The 25,134-nt window shown below is 41.8% G+C and overlaps 1 protein-coding gene and 1 long non-coding RNA gene across 2 annotated transcripts; one reads left to right on the top strand and one right to left on the bottom strand.

The window, feature by feature from the left end:
- Positions 1–5,038: 5,038 nt before the first annotated feature.
- On the top strand, positions 5,039–9,440 carry LOC311245406 (uncharacterized protein; the record flags this gene model as incomplete). The annotated part of the gene is made up of 7 exons (XM_084335249.1): positions 5,039–5,119; positions 6,202–6,270; positions 7,584–7,764; positions 7,931–8,179; positions 8,309–8,480; positions 8,608–8,756; positions 9,262–9,440. 7 exons carry the CDS (start codon positions 5,039–5,041, stop codon positions 9,438–9,440), a joined length of 1,080 nt encoding a protein of 359 aa, XP_084191375.1.
- Positions 9,441–9,667: 227 nt separating this feature from the next.
- On the bottom strand, positions 9,668–11,988 carry LOC311245562. The gene is made up of 3 exons (XR_014620746.1): positions 11,918–11,988; positions 11,420–11,574; positions 9,668–9,819 (listed from the first exon to the last, which is right to left on the bottom strand). It is a non-coding gene; the product is annotated as an uncharacterized lncRNA (long non-coding RNA).
- Between the last annotated feature and the right edge of the window lie 13,146 nt (positions 11,989–25,134).

Here is a 25,134-nt window from a genome sequence, read left to right on the forward strand (position 1 = left end):
AACTTCTACTAACTATATCAAAAGACATAAAGACTCAACATGGATGGTAAGGATAAGAAAAAGGTTGGAAAGAAACACGAAGCAGTAAATCCAACGGCGACGATTGAGACACGTTCAAAAAAAATAACAGGCGACGCGGCGGCAGATCCGTTGTTGACAATCCCTGATGGGGGGAATATAACGGAGAATATACCGGGACCATCTGCGACTGGCTCCGAGAGGGAGACAATAGAGGACAACATAACGGGAACGACAGGAAAAAGTACAGTGAAGGACAAAGCAGAGGATTTTGAGAAGATAATAGCCAACAAATCCATCGGGCCCATCACTGCACCTACAATATCAACTGACACAGGCAGTGCAATTACACAACCCGACTTCAACTCTCTGACTAGCCTGATTAAGGAACAGATGGTAGCTTTCAAATTACACGTCGCACACATCGATGCTAAATTCGAAGAAGTTATGAAAGCGGTCGCTGTACAGTCCGTGCGAATCACGACAGTGGAGAATACGGTGACAGAAATTACACGGGTAGTCAAAGAGAACGAGAAGAACGTCAATGATGGATTGATAGAGTTAACGAAGGAGATAAAAAAGGTGGAAGAAGCATGTCGGAGGAAAATACAAGAAGTCAAAGATGAAGCGATGGAGAGGCTGCTCGAGACCCAACGTTACTACAGGCGAAATAATATCCGCATTGTGGGACTTGATGAATCAGTCAATTGCACAGACGACAAGTTTTCAACAGTGTTAACAGAGATTTTGGGTAACAACATTCTAACCACAGAGCCGATAGTGGACCAATGTTACAGAATCGGTACTCGAGAACAAAGAGGCAACGGTCCAAGAGTCATCATTGTTACTCTGCGCAAGACGGCAATAAGAGATGACATCATCAGAGTTTCACGCAACCAAAGGGGGAAACTGAAATATGGTGAAAATTCAATATTTATCTACGAAGATCTATGCAAAGAGGCCATTGCTCAGCGTTTCCCCTACAAGGAGGTGATGCAGAAATTGTTCAAGTGTGGCCTCAGACCAAGGCTAATATACCCGGCACTATTATCGATCGTGGGAAAAGACGGCCGGAGGGAAGGATTACGCACGCCTAAAGACGCCGAGGAATACTTGAATCTACATGGAGCAGGTCCCCCAGGGCAGAACGCAACACTGTCTCGCACCAGATAAGCCTACTCATCTCTCTCTTTCTCTTTGTATTTCAGTATTAGAATGACTTTACCACGACTCAACAAAAGTAGCAGATGATATGCATGCCGGCAACACCAAGGCACAAAGTGTATAATATGGTTCGTAATGCATTATATTTACAGACTTCTGGTCTCCGTGGAGACAAGAATATATCATTGACACTGTGAACAATCTGGAATATTCTGGGCTCATCGCTCGACTGCTCTGGGACACTAAGGAATATCCCGAAAATACTAGTAGTCATGAACCCTGGGTAGGAAGATCATTCTGGAACATAACAGCAGTCTGTTCGTATATACTAGGGTATTCTACAACCTTCTAGAATATAATGCACCATTACAACGAAGGCCTGCAACTTTAACATTAACATCCGGTGTGTATAAGCATATGATCAATTGACTGAAGTTTAATCAGGCCTTAATAAGGCTTTAAAAAAATCAGCCACACCTAAATGTATGAGCACAACAAGGTTATTCTAATAATTTAAATAATCACTCCACTGATTTAGAGATTGGCACAATGTAGCTCTAAAAGTCTCTGTTTTTCTCTTTTATCTATGTATTCAATTTTATTTGAGTGGTTTCTCCACGTTGAGTTTTATTTTAGCTCTCACTCCCTTTTTTATCTTACATTGTTCTTTTCTATTTTTCTATTTTTTAGTGTTTGTCTCCAATCTTTTCCTTTTTCTGATGTTTCCTACATAAGTTAGTAGAAGGTTCAAATGAATATATCAATGAAGGTATTCTTTTTTTCATTTTTCATAATATTTTACTACATTAAGGGAAGGCGCAAGGCCAAAAGTGACATTCTATTGAATTAGAATGAAAATGTTAGATCCTATGGCAATTAGCATAGGAAGAGTAGGATTACAAAGCTCAGTTTGGGCAATCCGGTGGCCTAAGGGAGGGAGTCATACGCGGAGGATGTGTCTATGGAACACAGGCCTGTACGACTCTCTGGGAGAGGGGGAAAAAGGGGATTTTTATTTGTATATATATATATTTTTAAGCTCGGCTCTCAACGGGACCTCAATAATTGGATGTACATCTATTGTAGCTTCGCACTCCAGAAGCATTACCAAAAACTACACAACAACATGTATAGATTATGGCTAGTTTGAATATAATGATATGGAACACTGGTGGGATAAATAAACAACACAAACGCAAAAGCGTGCTTACACTGATGAAAAAAGAACATGTGGACGTGGCTCTACTAAGCGAAACGCACATTTTAGAGAAAGACATAGATACGTTAGCGGACAACACATATCATAATATTAGTCACTCTTCTTTTGGTACGAGAACTCGAGGTGTAGCCATAGTCGTTAGACGTAAGTTAAATATTGAATTAAAGGGAGTATGGTCGGATGCAGATGGTCGTATAACTATAGCTATGATTGTACACAATAACAGGAAAATAGCGTTGGCAGCGGTATATGCCCCAAATTTGTACGAAGAGGGTTTCTTCTCTACACTAACCAATGCAATGTTAGACCTTCCCGATTACTCATTTATAATAGGTGCAGATTTTAATGCCATTTGGAATCCAAGGATGGACAAATCTTACCTCGCCTTTTCCAGCGAACAAAATAATTCATCTAAAGCATTAAAGGATTGGTCGAAGATTACAGGTGTAAATGACTTATGGCGATCACTTAAAGGGGAACTATCTTATAAATGACCTTTTCCAGTGTTTCGGGTTATTTTATAGCTATGTGGACTTATAGTAATAGAATCTATGTCTCTAATTCTCGATTTGGCGCATTCTTCCAATTCTCCCCTCACAATAATGTCCCTCCCTCAAGTGAGTCATCTGAAAATTTGCCTATATGGGACGTCATATGGTGCATTTGCATAATAACACCCGCCCCCCTCTATCTGCCAGGCAGCCACGAGCCAGCGCAGGTAAACACAGTTGAACAGTATTTATTGCAGGACGCAACCGCAAGCAAATTGAATTGAAGTGAGTTACTTAGCATTGGATTATCGTTATGAACAGATCGGGGCTACGTTGTGCTGTTCCTAGCTGCCGTGCAACGAATGTGACCTTGCATTTATTCCCTGACGATAGCGTGACCCGTCATCAATGGACAACGTTTATTTTCGGCGACCCGCCGAATGGTTTTCCAACTCATCGTAGTCGCGTCTGTACCGCACATTTTTGCGAGGATGACATTGATAACAAAGGACTTTATGATGCTGGGATGAGTTCCAGGATTACACTAAAGAAGGGTGCTGTACCGTGTATTCGGGACCCAAACGAATCCGTAAGTACAAATGTAATTAGTCAGCTAACTAAATAATTGTTGCTAGCTTAGCTAACGTTATTTTAGCTCTGTGCTTCATTATATATATGTAGACCTAGTTGTGTGTATTGCGAATGAATGATTGTGTTCCTTGTGTGTGTTTGGGGGGGAATAGCTAGGTTTATCTCAGCTGTTTATTGCGCCAAGGAAATCTAACGTTAGTACACGCTGTGGGAGTGTAAGGTATTCCATCCTAATTGTGAAATAAATGATCAGATAATCCAGTCGGGCCTGACTATATTCAATATCTAAACTTTACCTGCACTATTCTTACCCTACCTTCAATGGTTTTATTCCAAGTAGTGAATCAAAATATGTTACAGACAGATTATGCATTGTATTGTATTATATATGTAATTGTTTTTATCCTTAGGGCAATGTAAATGTAAGCTGGCCTTTGCAGCGCCCAGCTACGCGGGACGCAACACGCTCCCGGGACATCTGTTGCCAGACCGACCCCCCAAATAGAATATCTATTGGCACTCAGCTCTCTATAAGAACTTTACAGACGCATGTCAAAAGTCAAGGTTTGTAACATTTCTGATCAATTAGCAAATTATGTATTCCAGTTAGTGCTGTGATGTGTTGCTTAGAATATCAATTCTGTAGCTATTGCACATGTAATGCACACATGTAGTTTTGGTAGCTATAATAGCCTTTAGATATCAATCTATCTACTGTAATATCATCCACAGGCCATAATCTGTACACATTGAACTAAAGTCTGCCTTCTTTGACTAAACTACTGTATGTTTTCTAAATAGCTGTTCAGGCAAAAGTGGCGTCTGTAGAGGTTGGAGTTGGAACCCCAGGCTGCTGGTTCAATGAACCTGCTCCCTCCACCTCAACACCAGTGAAGACGGTTCGATCCGGTAAACGACCACGGCTGGATTTGGATGACGATGACTTCTTCAGCTCCCCCTTTGAGGACCAAGAGCCTCATGACTCCACCTACACCCCTGACTCAGCGACGACCGAGTCCTCGATTCTAGCGTAAGTTCTTAGCCAGTAAATAGTAATGCTGTTCTAATAGTAATGTGCCAGTTCTGATGTAGATGACGTCATTTATTTACGTCATTGTGTTTCTTTTTTCTTTATTCTTACGCTCATATCCCTTGAGCAGGCAAGCCTCACCACCCATATACGATGTACCTAAATACATCGTATACGAAGACTGTCTCCTCCAGTTATTCCAAAAGTGTCCGGTGTGCAGTGCTGCATGTGATGTCCAGAAGACAACGCGAGGAACCTTCTTGGCTGTCAATCAACGGTGCCCCCATTGCCAGTTTAGCAGAAAGTGGGCGAGTCAGCCATTGATTGGAACCACACCTGCAGGGAACCTACAACTTTCTGCTGCTGTCTACTTCACAGGGGCATCTTTCAACCAAATGGAGAAGGTATTGATTGCATAAGTCATGTATCCATTATGTTTCCATTTTGTTTGTGTTTAGCGTTATTAATTTATTATTTTCTTGTCTTAAAAAATATTAGGTTCTCAATGCATTCCGCGTCAAGACGATGAAGTACAACGCGTTTCGGAGACACGCCAGGATGTACTTGGAACCTGCCATTATTAACAAATGGAAGACACAACAGGAGGTAAACGGTACTCTACCCCCCCCCCCCCCTCACAGTGAGCTGTGTGGTTTCCACAAGGAAGCATACTAGGACCGCTACTCTTCCTAATTTATGCAAATGACATGTCGGCAGCCTGTGAAGCAATATAATCCAACCAGAAAAGGTTCTGCAGTCGCCGGTGTAGGTTCTCCGGTGTACATATCCAACGGTTCTCGTCTAGGACTCCTCGGGTGGGGGCACGAGTTTAGGCCGCCCAGCCTGGATAAGTGCACTAGCTATATACACGACGAACCGGTGGTAATGCTGGTCACTGAAGAACGGTAGCCGCACGATACACTATAAATGATAGACTATTACTTCACATTAGAATAAGTCGAACTCAACGGTACTGCGTTAAACTCTGACACTTTAGCAATCTATTCGCACGCGGTTCTCAAGGCTCTATTCAGAGGCAAAGTTGCCCCCTTCACTACACGTTGTCTCGTGGTGAAGGCTTTACTAGTAATGAACGAATTGCTGCTGTTTCCACCTGCGCCGTATTTATACGTAAGGTGAATTATCTAGTGCCAACCTCAGTTCTGTCTCGTATTACTGCGCAGACTTGGACATGTTGAGACATGCCTTGGCGTTGCCTTTGAACTTGCCATTGGGTGTATGGTCGTTGGCGCCTAGGGGTCGCTGTCCAATAGGAGAGCGAGTATTATGGTCTGGTTTGTACCCAGGTAAAGGGATATTCCGTGTATATAAAGAATATACAAGGGATATCAAACGATATACAAATATTATACAAGGGATCTCAAGCAATAAATATATATATTCGATTTAATCTGACCCTTTGTAACAGTAGTAGTATGGCGATATTGTGTGTATTGAGCCGTACTGTATTGTACCCATTCTGCAATCTGTTAATAAAGTTTTCATTCATTCATTCAGGTGACTCTTGCAACTTTGAGCCAGAAGAATAAGGTCATCGTTGGCGGCGACATGCGTGCAGACTCCCCAGGTTAGAAGCATTTCCCAATGTCAGATTTCTACTTTATGATTTAATTCAGAGTATTGCACTACATTGATGAAATTGTTATTCTACTCCTGTATGTCCACAGGCAAAGTACGGCAGCTACTCCGTCATGGAACTAGACTCCAACACTGTCATAGACATCCAGCTAGTGCAGGTGAATACCGGTATACTACTTGTAGTGGCTGCTTGTCTCATTGAATGACTTGAATGTCCAAGATGCAGCCGATGTAGTTTGCAGGGTTTTATTGTCCAAAGGAAAAGATGAATGATGATGAAGTTGAACAGAGCAGTTGTCAATTGTTTGTTGCAGATAAGCAGTTCCAGGTTTGAGAGTGAATCCTCGCAGGTGCATGTACTAGCTCTGAATACAGAGCCTCTTATAATAGAGCTGGTGTGCCCCCTAGTGTCCAAACATAAATACTGTTCTACCGTTACCCCCTCCAAACGGTTACTGGAAAGAATTACACTCCTCCACATACAAATTTATTTGGAATAACAAACCACCACGTATAAAAAGATCCACCGCACAGAGAAACAAAGCAGACGGAGGTATGGCATTTCCAGATTTCTACCACTACTTTAAGGCGTACACTTTAAGACCACTAACAACATGGTTTGATCCCCAAGCATTAGTATCCAAGGAGAAATTTAGAAGAAAATATAGTAGCTCCACATAGGCTGAAGGGCATAGTATACACCAAATTACCAATTAAGCAATGCGATCCTAAATTATTATTATTATATAAATGGCATAATCACATAACGGGTATTAGGGGTATATCCTGTATAAGACATGACTAAATGGTAATTTCATTGGATATGCACTGTGAATTAATGCTTGTATATCCTTTTTTTTTTTTATCCACTTTTTCTCCCATTTTTCTATATTTTCTCCCATCCCAATTTCGTATCATCCAATTCAACCCTCCCCTGTCACGAACGCTGTTTCTTGCCTCCCACAAGCCGGCTGCAATGTGGACTAAGTCATACATAGCACAAGTCCCCTCCGGTACTTGAGGTAACAGCAGTCGCATCTTTTCACCTGCGCAGCTCGATCTCTCAGTGGCGAGGAGTAACGCGTGGGAGGCTCACGCTGCCCCCGACACTTCCTGATTCTACTGCGCAGGCGCACCAACCGACTTGTAGGAGTCGCTTGTTCACAACGTTCGATCCCCACCCTTCAGTTTTCCCTCCCCGTAATACGGCCAATGTGTATTAGTACGGACGACCAGCTAAACTGAAAACAATGTGGAGAGCTGGATTCGAACACGCGAATCCTAGCGTCTCCACACTGGTGGCGAGTGCCTTGCCCACTACACCACCTAGCCGCCTTAATGCTTGTATATCTTATCGTGTGTTGTCATGTTTGTTTATATGTCTGTTTAAAAAAATAATAAAAAAAAAAAAATACAAAAAAAAATCTAGAAAAATAAATAAATACTGTTCTGCCTCTGTTCTGTTCAACAGAGCAATGAGGTTGGTGGCAGTTACCAAATGGAAAAAGAAGGATTGCAGCGAAGCCTAGCTCTTCTGAAGGACAGTGGTGTGACATTGGATTGCATTGTCACAGACCGTCACCCCCAGATTCAGAAGTTCCTGAGAGATCAGGGCATCAATCACTTCTATGATGTCTGGCATCTAGCAAAGGGTATGACACATTCAATCTCTTATGCTGTTGTTATCCTGTTCTGTTTAAATATGCATGATATCAAAGGTCTAAAATTAAGCTGTGTAAACAATGTATAGCATGGTAAGTAAATCAATTATGTAATAGACTGGATGATGACTTATGTTCTGCAAAATCCTATTACAAGGGTTGTCTAAGAAGGTGGACCAAGTGGCCAAGGACAAGGACTGTCTGGTGGTGAAGAAGTGGAGGCAAGCCATAACAAACCACCTCTACTGGACTGCATCTTCATCGCAGACAGGCCCTGAGAAAGTGGCAAAGTGGACGTCACTGTTCAACCACATGCATGATGTCCATACACATAAAGACCCACTGTTTAAAAAGTGTCTTCATGCGGACCATCTCTCAAGAGATAAGAGCAAGTGGTTGAAGCCTCGTATGTACACACTATGGTTATGTGTCAGAAGTTGATATTGTCAAAAGACCTATGTATGTCTGTCCATCTTTCATGATGAGTATATATTTAACATATTTTTTTCTGAATGCAATTTCTTTTTACCTTTAGAATCAAAGGCTGCCTTCAGACTTGAAAAAGTGCTTCTAAACAAGAGAATCCTGAAGGATGTCGCTAAACTCAGTCCACACCACCAAACGTCTCCATTGGAGTCTTATCACAGTGTCATCTTACGGTTCGCACCAAAGAACGTTGTGTTTCCATTTCTAGGAATGCTTTGCAGGTAATTTAGATTGTGTACAGATGACTAATTATGAACACCTGATGTGTAATCACTCATTATGTAGAAAATAGATTACCTACTAGATCTATTAAAAATATATTGCTTATATATATTTTTGTTCTTTCAGACTCTACCTATCTGCAATGCATTTCAATGAAAATGCCAAACGCCCACAAGCTACAAGTTCCACCGGAGAGCCTGCCTTCAAGTTAAATTTTCCCAAGGCAAAGAAGGGGGGCTACACTCTGAAACCCATAAGGGCTGCGGCAACATTCAGTGAGTAAAACATGCAATTTCTTGGGCACTTGGGTTTAGATTTTTCCATTTCTATTTCGAGGTCGATTCCATGCCGTATGAGTAAAATTAAAACATTTGGTTATTACTCTGGATATAAAATTAACAGACAAAACAGAGGCACTGGCTATTGGGGGTAACATTTCTCAACAGGCCATATCCCTCTTCCCTTTTAAATGGCCAAGTACTGGTATTTATACACATTTGACTAATTGTATAAAGCCAAGTACACAAGGCTTATCAATATGATATTTATATATGATAAAGTGGGCTTGTATAGAGCGTATAGGGTTATAAAGGCACTGCATATTTATTTTCATCTTATTAGTTTATCTTATTTCCCATTTGATTGTCATTTTCTGCATAAACTATATTATTGAAAGACTAAAACTGCACTTACAGTTGAACAGCAACGATAATAAAGTTATAAGAATACAAATACATTTAAATAACATTTATAACATGACATGGCATTTTTTATTTACAGACTATGTGAACGAGCTCATGGAGTTCTTGTTTGACAGCGTCATCCTTGAACCGGAGCGTTACATGGAGCAGGTGCTTGAGATTCCCATCCCTGAACATCTGTCTGCGCATTTTGACAGGCCTTCGATGGAGGATGCCATTGCGGGATATGAGTCACGCTTTAATGAAGGGGCGGTCTGAAGCCAGACCAGGCTATTGGTCCAATGAACCTGCTCCCTCATAGTCAGTAATGTTCTTTATTTATCTCGAACATTTCAACCATAAAACAATGAGTACCGTATACACTATTACCAACCCATACTTATATTCATTATACACACTCATACCAACCAAGACTCATTATACAGTAGTAACACAAAGGTTTTAGAGTTTTTTTTAATGTTTTTATTTTCTTTAGTCAAGGGGCGGCGGTCTGAAGCCAGTGTATACCCCCTCCTCGTCTGGGTATTCTGCATGGATGCGAAGGACCACACAAGAGGGAATGACGACCCTCACGTGGCGGCCCAGAAAACCCCAGCACCAGCTGACAAAGCTTCGATAAGCTACATATCTGAAACGACTAAAGAAGAAAAAGAAGTATTTTATTTATGAAAAGGTCCATGAAAAGGAGCGCTGCAGTAGGGATACAAGGACAGTGTCATCTGAAAACTTAACCAGATGCCTTTGGTCATCAAGCGATCTGCAGCTGTCCGTGTACATAATGAATAGAGATTCTCTTTCACTAGATTACAAAAAATGTGAATCCCTACCCACCTTCAAAACCGCTCTCAAAGAGCACCTACGGGAGGCTGCAATTCTAAACTGGCCACCGTAAATGTCCAAATCCTTGTATGAAAGGTGCTATACAACTAAAGTTTATTATTATTATTATTATTATTATCAGCGTTGGGATATTTTGCATTCCACTGATATAGGTCTGTTTGAATTCCCAGTGGAATTAAGGTGATACCCGGCCGTGCCAGCTAAGTCTATAAAAGAAATTGAGACGCATGCTTTGGGCTCCAATCACTATTGCCCAATGATGTGTCTGTCTAACCCCAAGATTTTTATATATACGGTATATATTCAATAAATTTGAATATCGTGGAAAAGTTATTTTATTTCAGTAATTCGAGCAAAACTCGGTTATAGATTCATTACATACAAAGTGAAATATTTCAAGCCTTTATTTGTTTTAATTTGGATGATTATGGCTTAAAGCCCAAAATTCAATATCTTGAGAGTTTGAAGAGAAATGTAATATAGAAATGTCGGCCTTCTGAAAAGTATGTTCACTCAGTACTTGGGTGGGGCTCCTTTTGCACAAATTACTGCAAAATATATAGACTTTTACACTGTTCTAATTTATTGAGCTGTGTGTGTATATAAACACATGGTGGCGCTCTGCACCCCACATCATTGTTTAGGGAAAGCCCCGGCTCATTTACTCCCTACATTGAAACAACTGCATTTTGTTATACGAGCAAATGATGTGGACTTCAATTCACCCTGTCCTGTAAACTGTACATCCTATGTGCATTACACAACGGCTACCTCCATCACCTTATCATAAGCTCTCAGTTAACCGATGTAAAGCTTTCTAAATAGTCATAGGCTGATTTTCAATGACCTAACCTTAGTAAATAGCATTTGTACTATTTTGTGGTAAATATTTTGCTAACTAGATATTTTTACTTGTTGTAACATTAGCATGTAGAGTAATGTATATAGCTAGCTAAGCTAGTGGTGTATGGAAGATGCTGTTGGAATTTGTGAGCTTGTCTCAGAGTTCAGAGGCAACTGGGCAATGCGTCTTGAAGCCACAACACTGGGTCCTTCATGTGGACTATTCTCGTGAACACTGTAAACACTACCCCATTTAATAATTAAAAGTGTTTGGCAAGTCAGTGCTATTTACTCCTCTTATAGTAGTGGATTTATTCCTCCCAGTATTAGTATGTGTTTATGGAAGCCAACGTATATACTTGAATTGTCACTATTTGCACAACTGCCTTTGTTCATTTACAATTACACAATTGTATGATGTACAAGTAATATTCGCTGGTATTATAATGTAAAATAAATTGTGTTTTGTACTGTACAACACAGTGACATTCCTTCATGCACAACACAGTATTCAAATACATTATACAGCTGTACTGTTATTACATTATACATACTTGTTTACGCCCCGGATTGGCAGACACCCATAATCTGCCCTGTAAATGTTGTTTGCCATTTGCAGCGAATATCGGTTTAGGCAGACCGGTTCCAAACCTGGGTGGTCTACCATGCACAACGGGGGTTCCGGTGCTTGGTCACATCTTCTCCTGACCTATATAAAACAACACAGTTAGTCCATTTATTCACCCTAAACCCTGTCCTCATCCTTCAAGGTCAATCTAAAGAATGTGACATTAGCCAGATGCATGTTTTCTGTAACTGTTAGCCAGTTTATGTTACTCATAAACAGTACTGTATATTTTGTAGATCTGGTATGTCATGAATGTCTAGATGCAACAGTACTGTCTACCTGTATGTCATTTATGTTATGATGAATTGAAAATGGGGGACCCTGATGTAAACAAGACGAAAGTCTTTCTCTGGTCTGCATCCCCTTATGTAATTGAGCTGTACTGTACCCATTCTGCAATCTAAAGTTTTCAATCAATCAATACCTGAGGTATTTCCAGGCAACAAAGATTCTCCACCGCGGTAGGCATTCGAGCACAGTTGCCACAGACACACCTGCAGTGCATAAACGAAAGTGCATATACTGTAAAGTGAACAGATTCAACACAATTCCTACTGTACTTGTAAGACGTGGATGCAATATATAACATTATGCTTCTCTTTTCGTTGGGCATGCTACCTAATTTACCCAAAGAAAACTAACGTTATACCTCGCTATAACGTCATAAATAACTACTAACTAACGTTACTGTTACTGACTGTTGTTAGACAGTATACATTACCCACCACTCAGAAACGACTTGAAGCCCTCGTCGTTCAATCTCGTCCTCCTCCTCCTCGGAGTCGCAGTCGGGGTCACTCTCCGGATCAAAAATATATGTGTGCGCCATGTTTGTTTACGAGTTCACTTTCGCACGCGTATGGGCGGAGCTACAGGTGGGGGTCTCTCTCTCTCTCCCTGTCACTCAAATCGCATTCAGAGTATGGGCGTGGCCAAGCCTCAAAACGGCTTAAAATTTTTAGGTAGACAAATGCTGCTTTTGAGTACTCGATTAGAAAGGAAAAAAAATATATTTTTTTTAAATAAACCTTACACATGTGTTCCATAAACTCACAGGAATTGTGTAAAAGTGCCCAAATAGTGAAAGAAATAGTAAAATAGTTCCCCTTTAATCCCACGACCCGAAAGTACTCATGTCGATCTGCGAGACATAACACATTATCCAGAATAGATTATGTCTTTGCATCCCGAGACTATTTGATAAATATGAAGTGGAAATGATACCCAATGCACTATCAGATCACTGTTATTTACTCCTAAAAGGAACATTTGGTATACTATCTTCCCGAGCCCCAAGATGGCGATTTAAATCGATGCTGCTTAATAACAAGGAATTCATTACACAACTCAAAGAAGCTCTTATAGTATTCCTACGGGAGAATGCAAACTCGGTGCAAGACCCCAGAATAATATGGATGTCGGTAAAGGGAATGATCAAGGATTTCACTGATAGCTTTTCCTCCAAAATGCGCAAGAATCAATGCACAAAACTGTCTGAACTGGAAACGCTTTACTCAACGTTATTTAATTCTTTAAAATACAACAACTCAACTCGACTAGAAAATCAAGTTAACGTACTAAAAATAGAGATCAATGCCATATACAGACAACAATCGGAAATACAAATACGCAGCACAAGACAACAGCAGTACTCCCAAGGTTCTAAACATAGTCACCTATTAGCCATGCGATTAAGAATTAATGCAAAATTTGCAGATATAACTACCATTAGAGGACAACAAGTACTTGAAACAGACCCTGAAAAAATAAACGATACATTCAAAGAATTCTACTCCGACTTATATAAATCAGAAACGACCTTCGATCAAAACAAAATAGACACATATCTTAATCAAATTATTCTCCCTAAACTTTCAGAGGATGACGCTAAACAGTTAGAAACACCGATCACACTAGAGGAACTCAAGAAGGCCATATCCGAAATGCAAAGTGGTAAGGCTCCTGGAAGAGACGGTATCCCACCAGAAATGTACCTTTCTTGTTGGGACATAATTGGACCCTTATTACTAAATATGATCTTATACTCAGTCAAGGAGGGGAACTTCCATAAAAACGACAATATTGCACTCATAACAGTCCTTCTCAAAAAAGACAAAGACTCCACCGAGTGCGGTAGTTACAGACCCTTAAGCCTCCTCGGAACCGATATCAAACTGTACTCTAAGGTATTAGCCATCAGATTACAAAAGCATATGACGTCTTTAGTTCATCCGGACCAAACTGGCTTCATAAGAGGCCACCTGATCACTGATAACATAAGACGAATACTGCACGTACTAGATGCCAACAAGGACGACACCATACCTAAGGCGATGCTGTCCCTGGATGCTATGAAATGCTATGCTTTGACAGGCTGGAATGGTCGTATCTATGGGCAGTATTAGAAAGGATGGGGTTAGGAAAAGGATTCATTGATATGATTAAAGTATTATACAAAGACCCATCGGCCATGATTACAACAGGTACAATCATCTCCAAAATCTTTCCGGTATCACGCTCAGCCAGACAGGGTTGCCCTCTTAGTCCCGGACTATTCGATCTATCATTAGAGCCTTTAGCACAATATATAAGACAATCCCAATCCATAGAACCAATCGTAATCAAGGGCACACAACATAAAATTAGTTTATATGCGGACAACGTAATATTGTTCATGCAAAACCCCAACACCACATTGCCTCATCTGCTCAAGTTGATTGAGAACTTTGGTGATTTATCGGGATTTAAGATAAATTGGCCGAAGTCGGCTTTCCTTCCACTTAACACCCCTGCATAAAAAAAGATATAACCCTCCCAGGAGAGATACCTATGGTAAAACATTTTAGATGCTTGGGAGTGGAAATATTCCCCACCATAAGACAAACGGTGAAGCACAATTACACAAAAATCCAAAACTAAATCAAAGACGACCTTGATAGGTGGGCAAAACTTAAAAACTCAGTACAGGCACGGATATCAATAGTTAAGATGGATGTACTACCTAGAATCAACTTCTTCAGTTCAATGCTACCGTTACCCCCTCCAGAGGGTTACTGGAAAAAATTACACTCCTCCACATACAAATTTATTTGGAATAACAAACCACCACGTATAAAAAGATCCACCGCACAGAGAAATAAAGCAGACGGTGGCATGGCATTTCCAGATTTTTTCCACTATTTTAAGGCGTACACATTAAGACCATTGACAACATGGTTTGATCCCCAAGCATTAGTATCCTGGAGAAAATTAGAAGAAAACATAGTAGCCCCACATAGACTGAAGGACATAGCATACACTAAAATACCAATCAAGCACTGTGAACGGAAATTTGGCCCCATAATTACTCATGCGATCCGGATATGGCGTGAAACACAAAAAAAATATCCTAACCCACATAAATGGCACAATCATACTCCCTTATTAAATAACAATGCACTCTTAATTGAAAAACGACCTATACGATTCCCTATATGGGAAGAGCAAGGCATACACTCATTAGGGGATGTTTTTAACAAACAGGGTTTTTGTAGTTATGGAGAAATATGCAAAAAATTTAATCTCACCAAGTCCACATGGCTTTTTTACATACAGTTACGGCTATGTTTGAAGTCTCACGGTGTTCCATTAGACATACCAATTGAACACCACAGATACCACAAATTCTTCTATGAAAGAGAGACATCGAGAGGTTTTGTTTCAGATTTGTATCATCAATTACTAACGTCCCCGTATGAAACCCTCCAACTAGACTCTGTCTGGAGGAGGGATATACCAGACCTGGAAAGTGACTTTGATGGCAAGGAGCCTGGGCAAATGTCCGACTTACATCAAGGAACCCGGACCATCAACAAATCAATCTTAACTATATTCACAGGACATACTTGACTCCTATAAGACTGAACAGAATGGGTCTTAAACAAGACTCCAAATGCTCCCAATGTACAAATGGGGACGAAGGGACATTTATGCACATGTATTGGGACTGCCCACCAGTTAAGACATTCTGGAAAGATGTGACCCAACAATTATCAAAACTCGTATCTTGGAATATACCTGTACACCCCTCTGTATTACTATTGAATGATGTTTTTGAGTTTGCAGTAAATCCACAGCTAAAGAGATTGGTTTTATCGGGTATCACAGTAGCTAAAAAGCTGATCGCATCACGCTGGTTTCAACCGGAAAAAATGTGCCGGAAAGTTTGGTTTCTTACATAATCTCGATGTGATTTATCAAGAAATATCTACAGCAAGAATTCTGTGTTTCAATGAATCCAAAATGTCAATGTAGTTAGAAGTGGTGGAGAGAATAAAAGCTAGCTTATAATGGTAGTGTCTGGTTAGGAGCGAGGGATAATGGAGGTACTATCCAAAGAGGGGTCCGGGAGGGGGGGGTTCGAGCTGGAGCATATGTGTGTAGGTTTTTAGATAACAGGTATTAGGGGTATATCCTGTATAAGACGTTGGTATAAATGGTAATTTCGTTGGATATACACTGTATATTAATGCATGTGTATCTTATCGTGTGTTGTCATGTTTGTTTATATGTGTGTTTAAAAAAATAAAAAATAAAAAATTCAAACTAATTATGAAGATAATAGTGTCATTTCACCCCTGGTGTAAACCATATATATAGAAAATAAGGCTTAATCACCAAAGCTTAGTCTGGTAAAATACATATCAAGTTATCTATTAATCAACTGTTTAGTATCAAAATGTAAGCAAAAGAGTAAAACTGTGATAATACTGGAAGAGTGTAATTCATAATACACTAGAGACTTGGTAAAATGTTTAAATAGGAGATGCCTCTGTGGAAGAATGCCACAGCCCAAAAGGAGGGGGGGCCACCTGAAGACCCCCCGCTGTTGATATACTGGAAGAACACATGACGAAGAAGAAGACAGGGGGGCGGGCCGCCCTCCCAGAAGACCAACCTGATTGGACCAAAACGTACTACTAGACTGTTATTATTGGTGGAAATCAGGGTATATAACAGAGAGTGCGGTGTTAGAGAGACAGGCCAGAAACCCCCCAGGGTTTCTGTGTCTCTCAACCGACCCATCCAGAGACTACAGACTGCTGATTACATGTGAGTAAATCATGGGAAAAACCATTGTGGTTTAAGTTTAGTGTAATCCTTAATATCTGAAACCAGGTTTACTCATGTGTAATGCTCAGTAAGACTCTCTATTTCATTGATGTTAACATGACTACTGTTTTATGTACATACTGGGTTTGATGTGCAAACCTTATTAATCCTTTGTACAACATGTGTTGATGTACTATGAAATAATCCTTGTATGTAAAGCAACCTTCTGAATTCACTCTGAGCCCTTTGGCAAAATAAATCAGAATTGAGTTGAACTATAGTTCCTTCTGTCTGGCCTGCACAGTTTATTTCTCTAATTGCTATATTTGAAGTTAGATGAGGAGACCATTCTATCAATTATGACCTTCTTCCTTTTCCAGATAGCAACCTCATTGTACTGTAAATCACCTTAGATATTGATTAGAAATATACGACATATATTATTAGTAGAAATGTACAGTCTCCTCTCCTCCCCACCGTATGTATATTTCTCTCCCACCCACCCACCCCCTCCTAATGTACAGTCCCCTCCCCATCATATGTATATACTCTGTCAGGATCTATGGGTAACAGTACTGTATATTTGAATACCGTTTATGTCACAAATGTATCAGTACTAAATACCTGTATGTCCCTATGCCATAAATGTCATGTATGTTGTGTCATAAATGTCAATATGAATTGAAAATGGGGGACCCTGATGTAAACAAGACAAACGTCTTTCTCTGGTCTGCATCCCCTTAACAATTGTGTGTATTGAGCCGTACTGTATTGTACCCATTCTACAATCTGTTAAATAAAGTTTTCATTCATTCATTCCAGGAGCCATTCTGTTGTCTGGTAAGATGGGGGTCGTTGTTCCTGCTCCACCATGAATTTCAGGCCAGCACTTGTTGCAAAGAACCCGGACTCCCACAGCCTCCTCCCGTATCCCTCTCCCTCCCACCGTAAGCTTTTCAAACATGCTGTAACTGTGGGGGACACTATCATTACTATCAGACACTATCATCTCTGTCAGGCCATCTACCTTCAGCTTGTCAAACACCTCCCCTAATACTCCTGGTTCCATCTTTATATGTTACAATCTGAAATGATGATATGGTATTGTCAGTGTTCAGCGAGGGTGTGTATGCTAGTCATTGAAATATTATATAAATTACAACTTTACGTTATTCATACCAACCTGTCTCATACCAGACTTTACCCCATAATTGTCAATCACAAATTCATTGTAGTCATGTACATATTACAGTAAAACATATTGAACCTGTTGTGGAATATTTTAAATGAGCCAAACAGTGAAACTGTAGAAATTCAGATGAGTCAAATTGTATCAAAAATTTAATAGTTTATTATCTGTTTCTATGGCCATAGAAAGATTATGCACAGTTTAAAATTTGACAAATTAAGATGACAAATTAATAACAGATAATGACAAGAAAGGTAAACAAAGGTGAGATTATGGGTTTTGTCGTATCTGTCACAAGATTGATATGAAGACAACGAGAAAAAGAACATGATGTGATTTACTTGGACATGTCATATCTAAGTCAAGCTGGCCTGACCTTTAAGTTGTTGTCTGAGCTGTATACTAGTTAAACTATATGAACTAGTCAACATTTTTCTTCTCCTGTCTGTGTCCAAATGCTGCAAGCCAACCATGGTAAGATGTCGATCTATAAAAGTTAGATGTTATGAAGCAGGCAAAATATGTATACTAAAATACCAAGTTTCCCACAGCAGAAACTGGTGGGTGAACACTAAACCCTCTAAAATATTGAAATCAAATCGAGTTTTATTGTCACATACACAATCATACACCTCTTGAAGCAGGATGCTTGCATGCTGTGGAATGGAAATGTTAGAGATGAGAAGAGATACAAGATGTGTGTTGTTGTAGAGTGCATGAGCAACTCCATAACTCTCTATCTCCCTGTTTTGTTTTCTAGGATAAATTACCACTATAATGACGTGCGTGTGTCCAGTCTGAGGTGAGCAGCAGTCGTGACAGAAAGGCCCTAGCACTACAAACAACGGGAGTGGAAGACTGGACCTCTACATGGACATATTATAGGCCTATAATAATAAAAAATGTGTGGAATGCAATTGGTTGCCTTGTATATTTTGTACTGTTGACCAAACTTCTTTCTTGGCTTAATTGAGTAGTATCTGGCATGATTGATATTTAGATTAGATTCAACTGTATTGTCATTTGCACAGACTACAAGTACTGAAACAAAGAAAGACATTTAATCCAGTTTAGCATTGAACCAGAAGTGCAAAAGAAGCGGTGCAGTGCAGTGTAATTTTACTTACATATTATGTATGATATATAAATAGAATAAACGGTAAAGGTAGGTATGAATGTGCTAAGATATACAGTATGAACATTATTAACAGAATGAACAGTATGAAAAGAGTAGTATGAATACGCTAAGATATATACAGTGTGAACAGCGTTTAAGTTAGTCATGGATGTATTATAAGAGCTTTTATAATACATCATCAATGGTTACAGTATGTAAATGCTAAGAAATGCAGAGTAAACAGCTTGAGGTATGATATTCACTGCATTTCCATATTCACTTTGTGCATGTATGAATGTCTTATAGATAGCATTAAGATGTGTGTATTTATGACCATAGAAGCACAAGAAAAATATGAATGCATACATACTAGGGATGTCCGATATTATCGGCCGACCGATATTATCGGCCGATATCGGCAGTAAAATGTGATATCGGAAAATATCGGTATCGGTTTAAAAAAAAATAAAAAACAATAACAATATTTGTTATATATATATCCTGTGAAATTATTAGTTACCTGAAATTATTCAGTTTTTTGGACGGGGAAACCCTGCATATATCGGTATCGGTTGATATCAGTATCGGAAATTAAGAGTTGGACAATATCGGAATATCGGTAAAAAAGCCAATATAGAGCATCCCTAATACATACTGTAAATGTTACAGTATGTAACGTTAGCCTATGCATTAATATTTTTCGTAACTTATCCTAGGTTATGGGACAGTCCACAGACAACAGAAAAACTGACTAATGCTGTCTCTCTGCCACTCCCCTGAAATGCTATTATATATATTGAATATAAAGCAGTGGAGGTTTCTCTATGACAACATGTGAAACACAAATTCACTCATAATTCATAATTATTATTAATTTACATATATATATATATTTTTTTAAATTAGTATTATTATTATTTCTTTATTATAAATGTTTTCCTCTGTAAAAAAAATGCCATTGAATGTGCCCTAGACCCTTGTCGTGATGATCTCCGGGAGCTCCGTGCGGAGAGAGGGGGTGTCGCCATGGCAATCAATTGTTCTATCATCTGCGCCTGCAGCCGGTCGTGCTCTGCTTCGCGCTGGGCATGGGCGGCGTCGCGCTCTGCTTCGCGCTTGGCATTGGCGGCGTCGCGCTGTGCATTGGCGGCGTCGCGCTGTGCTTCGCGCTGGGTATTGGCGGCGTCGCGCTGTGCATTGGCGGCGTCGCGCTGTGCATTGGCGCTGGCATGGGCGGCGGCGCGCTGTGCATTGGCGGCGGCGCGCTGTGCATTGGCGGCGGCGCGCTGTGCATCGGCGCTGGCATGGGCGGCGTCGCGCTGTGCATTGGCGGCGGCGCGCTGTGCATCGGCGCGGCCTCTTTCAATGTTCTCTTCCGTCTGAAGGCGTCTGGTCTCCAGTCTTATGCGGTCGTCTTCACTCCTTTGTTGCGCCTGGAAGCGCTCTCGCTCGGTTGCAGAGTGTTCGCGTTCACTAAGGGCTTGCGCTTGGAGTTGCGCGTGAAGGCGCTCTCGTTGGTCTGCAGATTGTTCGCGCTCGCTCGTCTGTTGAGCCTGGAGGCGTTCTCTTTCCATGGTAGAGTGTTCCGCTTTATCCGCATTTAACGTCTGTTTAAAGCTAGGTATTAGACCGACAGCGTATTCCTCTAGATAGGGAGGTGGCTGACGTCTGCGCTGCAGGCGTTCTAGCTTGGGAGAGCCGCTTGGGGAGTGTTCACCGCTGGCCATGGTTAATATCAATATTATATTAGATATTACACTGATACCCTCTGGCTCGAAGGACCAATTGTAACTGAGGGGTACAATTCCCTGACTGTATTGAGAGTATGGTATTATTAAACCACTACTTAGTTATGTACTTTAATTACTGGCCATACAGTACATGAATATATATGGTGAACACCCACACAAGAATACGGCAATGACACATAAAGTTCTATTTAAAGGATATTTATTATTATCAGAGCAAGCAACGTTAAGTTACAGATTGAGAATTATACTCGCGCTTGTAAGGCGAAGAACACACGTAAAGTAGGTCAAGAGCGTAAGTCAATGAGAATAGTAAGATGGGTCTAAACTGACGCCACCTGTAGCATAGCAATTACATAAGGCACACTAGTACCAGCTGGAGACACTGGGGGGTTCCCTCCGGGTGTAAGCCGGCAGGGTAGAGGAATGTTCGGGTGCAAAGTCTGGGTCAACGAGGAATAACGAGGTTCCAGATACAGGAACCAGTGCAGTACTCCCTTGATCGGTAGACAAAGCAACAGCTATAATCCAGTATGCCCGACAGCATGGATGAAAGCTAGCCAGCCTCCTCCTAGAGGCGGGCTTGAGGGATGCTCCTCACTGGGGTAGATCCCACACGATAGTGGGGTAGACGGTTCTCTGCTCCAGCAGTCACGGTACCAAAGCAATACAATCCAACCAGAAAAGGTTCTGCAGTCGCCGGGGTAGGTTCTCCGGTGTACATATCCAACGGTTCTCTTCTAGGACTCCTCGGGTGGTGGCACAAGTTTAGGCCGCCCAGCCTGGATAAGTGCACTAGCTATATACACGACGAACCGGTGGTAATGCTGGTCACTGAAGAACGGTAGCCGCACGATACACTATAAATGATAGACTATTACTTCATATTAGAATAAGTCGAACTCAACGGTACTGCGTTAAACTTTGACACTTTAGCAATATATTCGCACGCGGTTCTCAAGGCTCTATTCAGAGGCAAAGTTGCCCACTTCACTACACGTTGTCTCGTGGTGAAGGCATCAACGTTTTAGTGCTAAGTGCTGCTGTATCCACCTGCGCCGTATTTATACGTAAGGTGAATTATCTAGTGCCAACCTCAGTTCTGTCTCGTATTACTGCGCAAACCTGGACATGTTGAGACATGCCTTGGCATTGCCTTTGAACTTGCCATTGGGGGTATGGTCGTTGGCGCCTAGGGGTCGCTGTCCAATAGGAGAACGAATATTATGGTCTGGTTTGTACCCAGGTAAAGGGATATTCCGTGTATATATACAAAGAATATACAAGGGATATCAAACGATATACAAATATTATACAAGGGATCTCAAGCAATAAATATATATATTCGGTTTAATCTGACCCTTTGTAACACTATGCAATATACTAATATACAATACTATATAGTGCAAAGCAGAAATGGGATGAGGTACAATTTAGGTACAATTTACAGTATGGTGTACGAGTTGTAGTGCAAATCCTTTACCAATAAATATAAAGTGTGTTTAGGTGATCTAAAGTGTGGAGAGTGGGTGCTGCAGTGTGTTGTTTGTTTAAAGTGAGTGTGTGCGTGTGGATGTGTGTGCTGTGTGCATTTGATGGTTGTTGCATAGTGTTTATTGTTCGTTGAGCAGCCTGATGGCCTGGGGATAGAAGCTTCTTCTGAGTCTTTCTGTGCTCGCCTTGAGACTCCGGTATCGCTTGCCTGACCGCAGCAGTTCAAAGAGGCAGTTGTTCGGGTGGCTGGAGTCCTTGATGATTCTCTTAGCCTTGCCCCTGCACCGCTTGTTGTAAATGTTCTGGAGGGTGGGAAGCCCCCCTCCAATTGTGCGTTCCGCTGAACGTGTCACTCTTTGTAGTCTGCTTCGGTCTTGTGCAGTGCTATTCCCAAACCAGGAGGTGATGTTGCCAGTCAGGATGTTCTCTATTGTACATGAGTAGAAGTTCTTAATGATCTTCTGACTGACTTGGAACTTCCTTAGGCGCCTGAGGAAGTAGAGGCGTTGTCGTGCCTTCTTCACAACACTGTCAATGTGTGTGGTCCATGTCAAGTCCTCGGATATGTGGGCTCCGAGGTACTTAAAACTGTTCACTCTCTCAACCGGTGCCCCGTCGATGCTGAGGGGGCTGTAGTCCTTGACCCCCGACCTCCTAAAGTCCACAATCATCTCCTTTGTTTTGCTGACGTTCAGGGAGAGTCTGTTCTCCTGGCACCATCCCGCCAGGACCTTGACCTCTTCCAGGTAGGCCCTCTCGTCGTTTGCAGAGATCAGGCCCACCACTACTGTGTCATCAGCAAATTTGATGATTGTGTTGTTGCTCCGCTGAGCCACACAGTCATGTGTGTACAGGGAGTAGAGGAGGGGACTCAGAACACAGCCCTGTGGGGCCCCTATGTTGAGGGTGATGGATGAGGAGGTGCAGTTGCCTGCTCTCACCACCTGGGGTCTGCCCGTCAGGAAGCCGAAGACCCACTGGCAGAGGTCATAGTTCAATCCCAGGTCCCTGAGCTTGGCTATGAGTTTGGAGGGGACTATGGTATTGAATGCTGAGCTGTAGTCGATGAATAGCATTCTCACATAGTTCCCCTGCCTCTTGTCCAGGTGTGATGCTGCTGTGTGCAGCACATGGGCTATGGCGTCCTCTGTGGACCTGTTGGGGCAGTATGCAAATTGCAGGGGGTCCAGGTTGATGGGGAGGGAGGAACAGATGTAGCCCTTCACTAGCTTCTCAAAGCACTTCATGGCTATGGAGGTGAGAGCTACAGCGCGGTAGTCGTTGAGGCAAGTGGGCGTAGATTTTTTGGGTACAGGGATGATGGTGGACTTCTTCAAACAGGTGGGGATGACAGCCTGTTCTAAGGACAGGTTAAATATGTCAGTGAATACCGGGGCCAGTTGGTCGGCACAGACTTTTAGGACGCGGCCGGGGATACCGTCCGGTCCTGCTGCCTTCCTGATATTCACTTTCTTAAAGGTCCTCCTCACCTCATGTTCTGTTATTCTGAACACTGAATCTCCATCAGCAGCGCCCCCCCCCCCCCCCCCATCCATTGCGGTGGTTTGTAGGCTGGTGTTGTTATTCACCGCCTCAAACCTCGCATAGAAGGTATTGAGATCATTTGCTAAGGAGATGTCACTGTTCAGCTTGAGGGAGGTGCCTTTGTAATCTGTCATCGTTCTGAGGCCCTGCCACATGCCTCTAGAGTCAGCCTGTTCAAACTGAAGTTCAACTTTGTCCCTGTAACGCCGTTTTGCCTCTATTACTGCTCTCCTGACATTGTATCTTGCCGTCTTGTGTTCATCCATGTTGCCTGTCACAAGCCCGGCGTTGTATGCTGAGGTGCGCACTTTCAGAGCCTCACGGACGGATTTATCTACCAAAGGCTTTTGATTTGGGTAAATTCTAATTGTGGTAGAGGGGATTGTTTCTTCTACCAGAGTACAGACAAAGTCAAGCACCGTTTCAGTGTATTCGTTGAGGTTGTCTGTGTTATCACGAAACACATTCCAGTCTGTGCATTCCAGCGCAGCCTGTAGTGTCTCCTCTGACGTCACAGTCCAATGCTTGACCTCTCGCGATACTACCGGCGTGCGCTTGATACTCTGTTTATACTTTGGCAAAAGAAAGATGGCGGCGTGATCGGACTTACCGAATGGACTAAGAGCCTGTGACTTGTACCCATTCTTAAATTGCGAGTATACATGGTCTAATATGTTCTCGCCTCTGGTGGGACAGGTCACATGCTGATAGAAATTCAGCAACACCTTTTTAAGACGCGCACTGTTGAGATCGCCCAGAACCAAAATAGCAGCGTCTACGTTAGCTGTCTGTTGTTTGTTTACCTCGTCATGTAGCTTTGAGAGTGCGGCCCCAGTGCTTGCTTGTGGTGGGATGTACACTCCGATCATGATGATGGACGTTAACTCCCTCCGGAGAAAGAAGGGTCGGCATTTGATGGTGATAAACTCCAGGTCTGGGGAGCAGTGGTTAGACAATTATTTTGCGTTGCCTATATCGCACCACTCCTTGTTTACCATGAAAGCTATGCCGCCTCCTCTCGTCTTTAGTGATTCTTCTGCCGTTCGGTCCTTACGGAGAACGAAGAAGTGATCTGCCGGTTCTATTGCATGGTTTGGGACGTCCGGAGTCAGCCAAGTCTCGGTGAAACAGAGGACGTTGCAGTCCCGAATGTCCCTCTGGAATTGGATCCGTGCTCTGATGTCGTCCAGTTTGTTTCCTATCGATTGCACATTGGCCAACAATATGCTGGGCAATGTGGTTCTGTGTCGCTTGGATCTCAATCTGTTTCGGACCCCAGCTCTTCTACCTCGTCGTTGCGCCTTTTCCTTGCTTCGGCCGCAACAAAGGATCTCCGCTGGCCACTGTTGTTGTTCAGCAATCCGATCCAGAGAGAAATCCAGTCGGTAAGTTTTCCTTAATCCAATGTCAATGAGTGACTGACGGTCATACACATATAATGCACCAACAGTTGGTGC

The sequence above is a fragment of the Notolepis coatsorum genome (assembly GCF_963971535.1).
Source record: "Notolepis coatsorum genome assembly, chromosome: 18".
NCBI classification, from domain to species: domain Eukaryota; kingdom Metazoa; phylum Chordata; class Actinopteri; order Aulopiformes; family Paralepididae; genus Notolepis; species Notolepis coatsorum.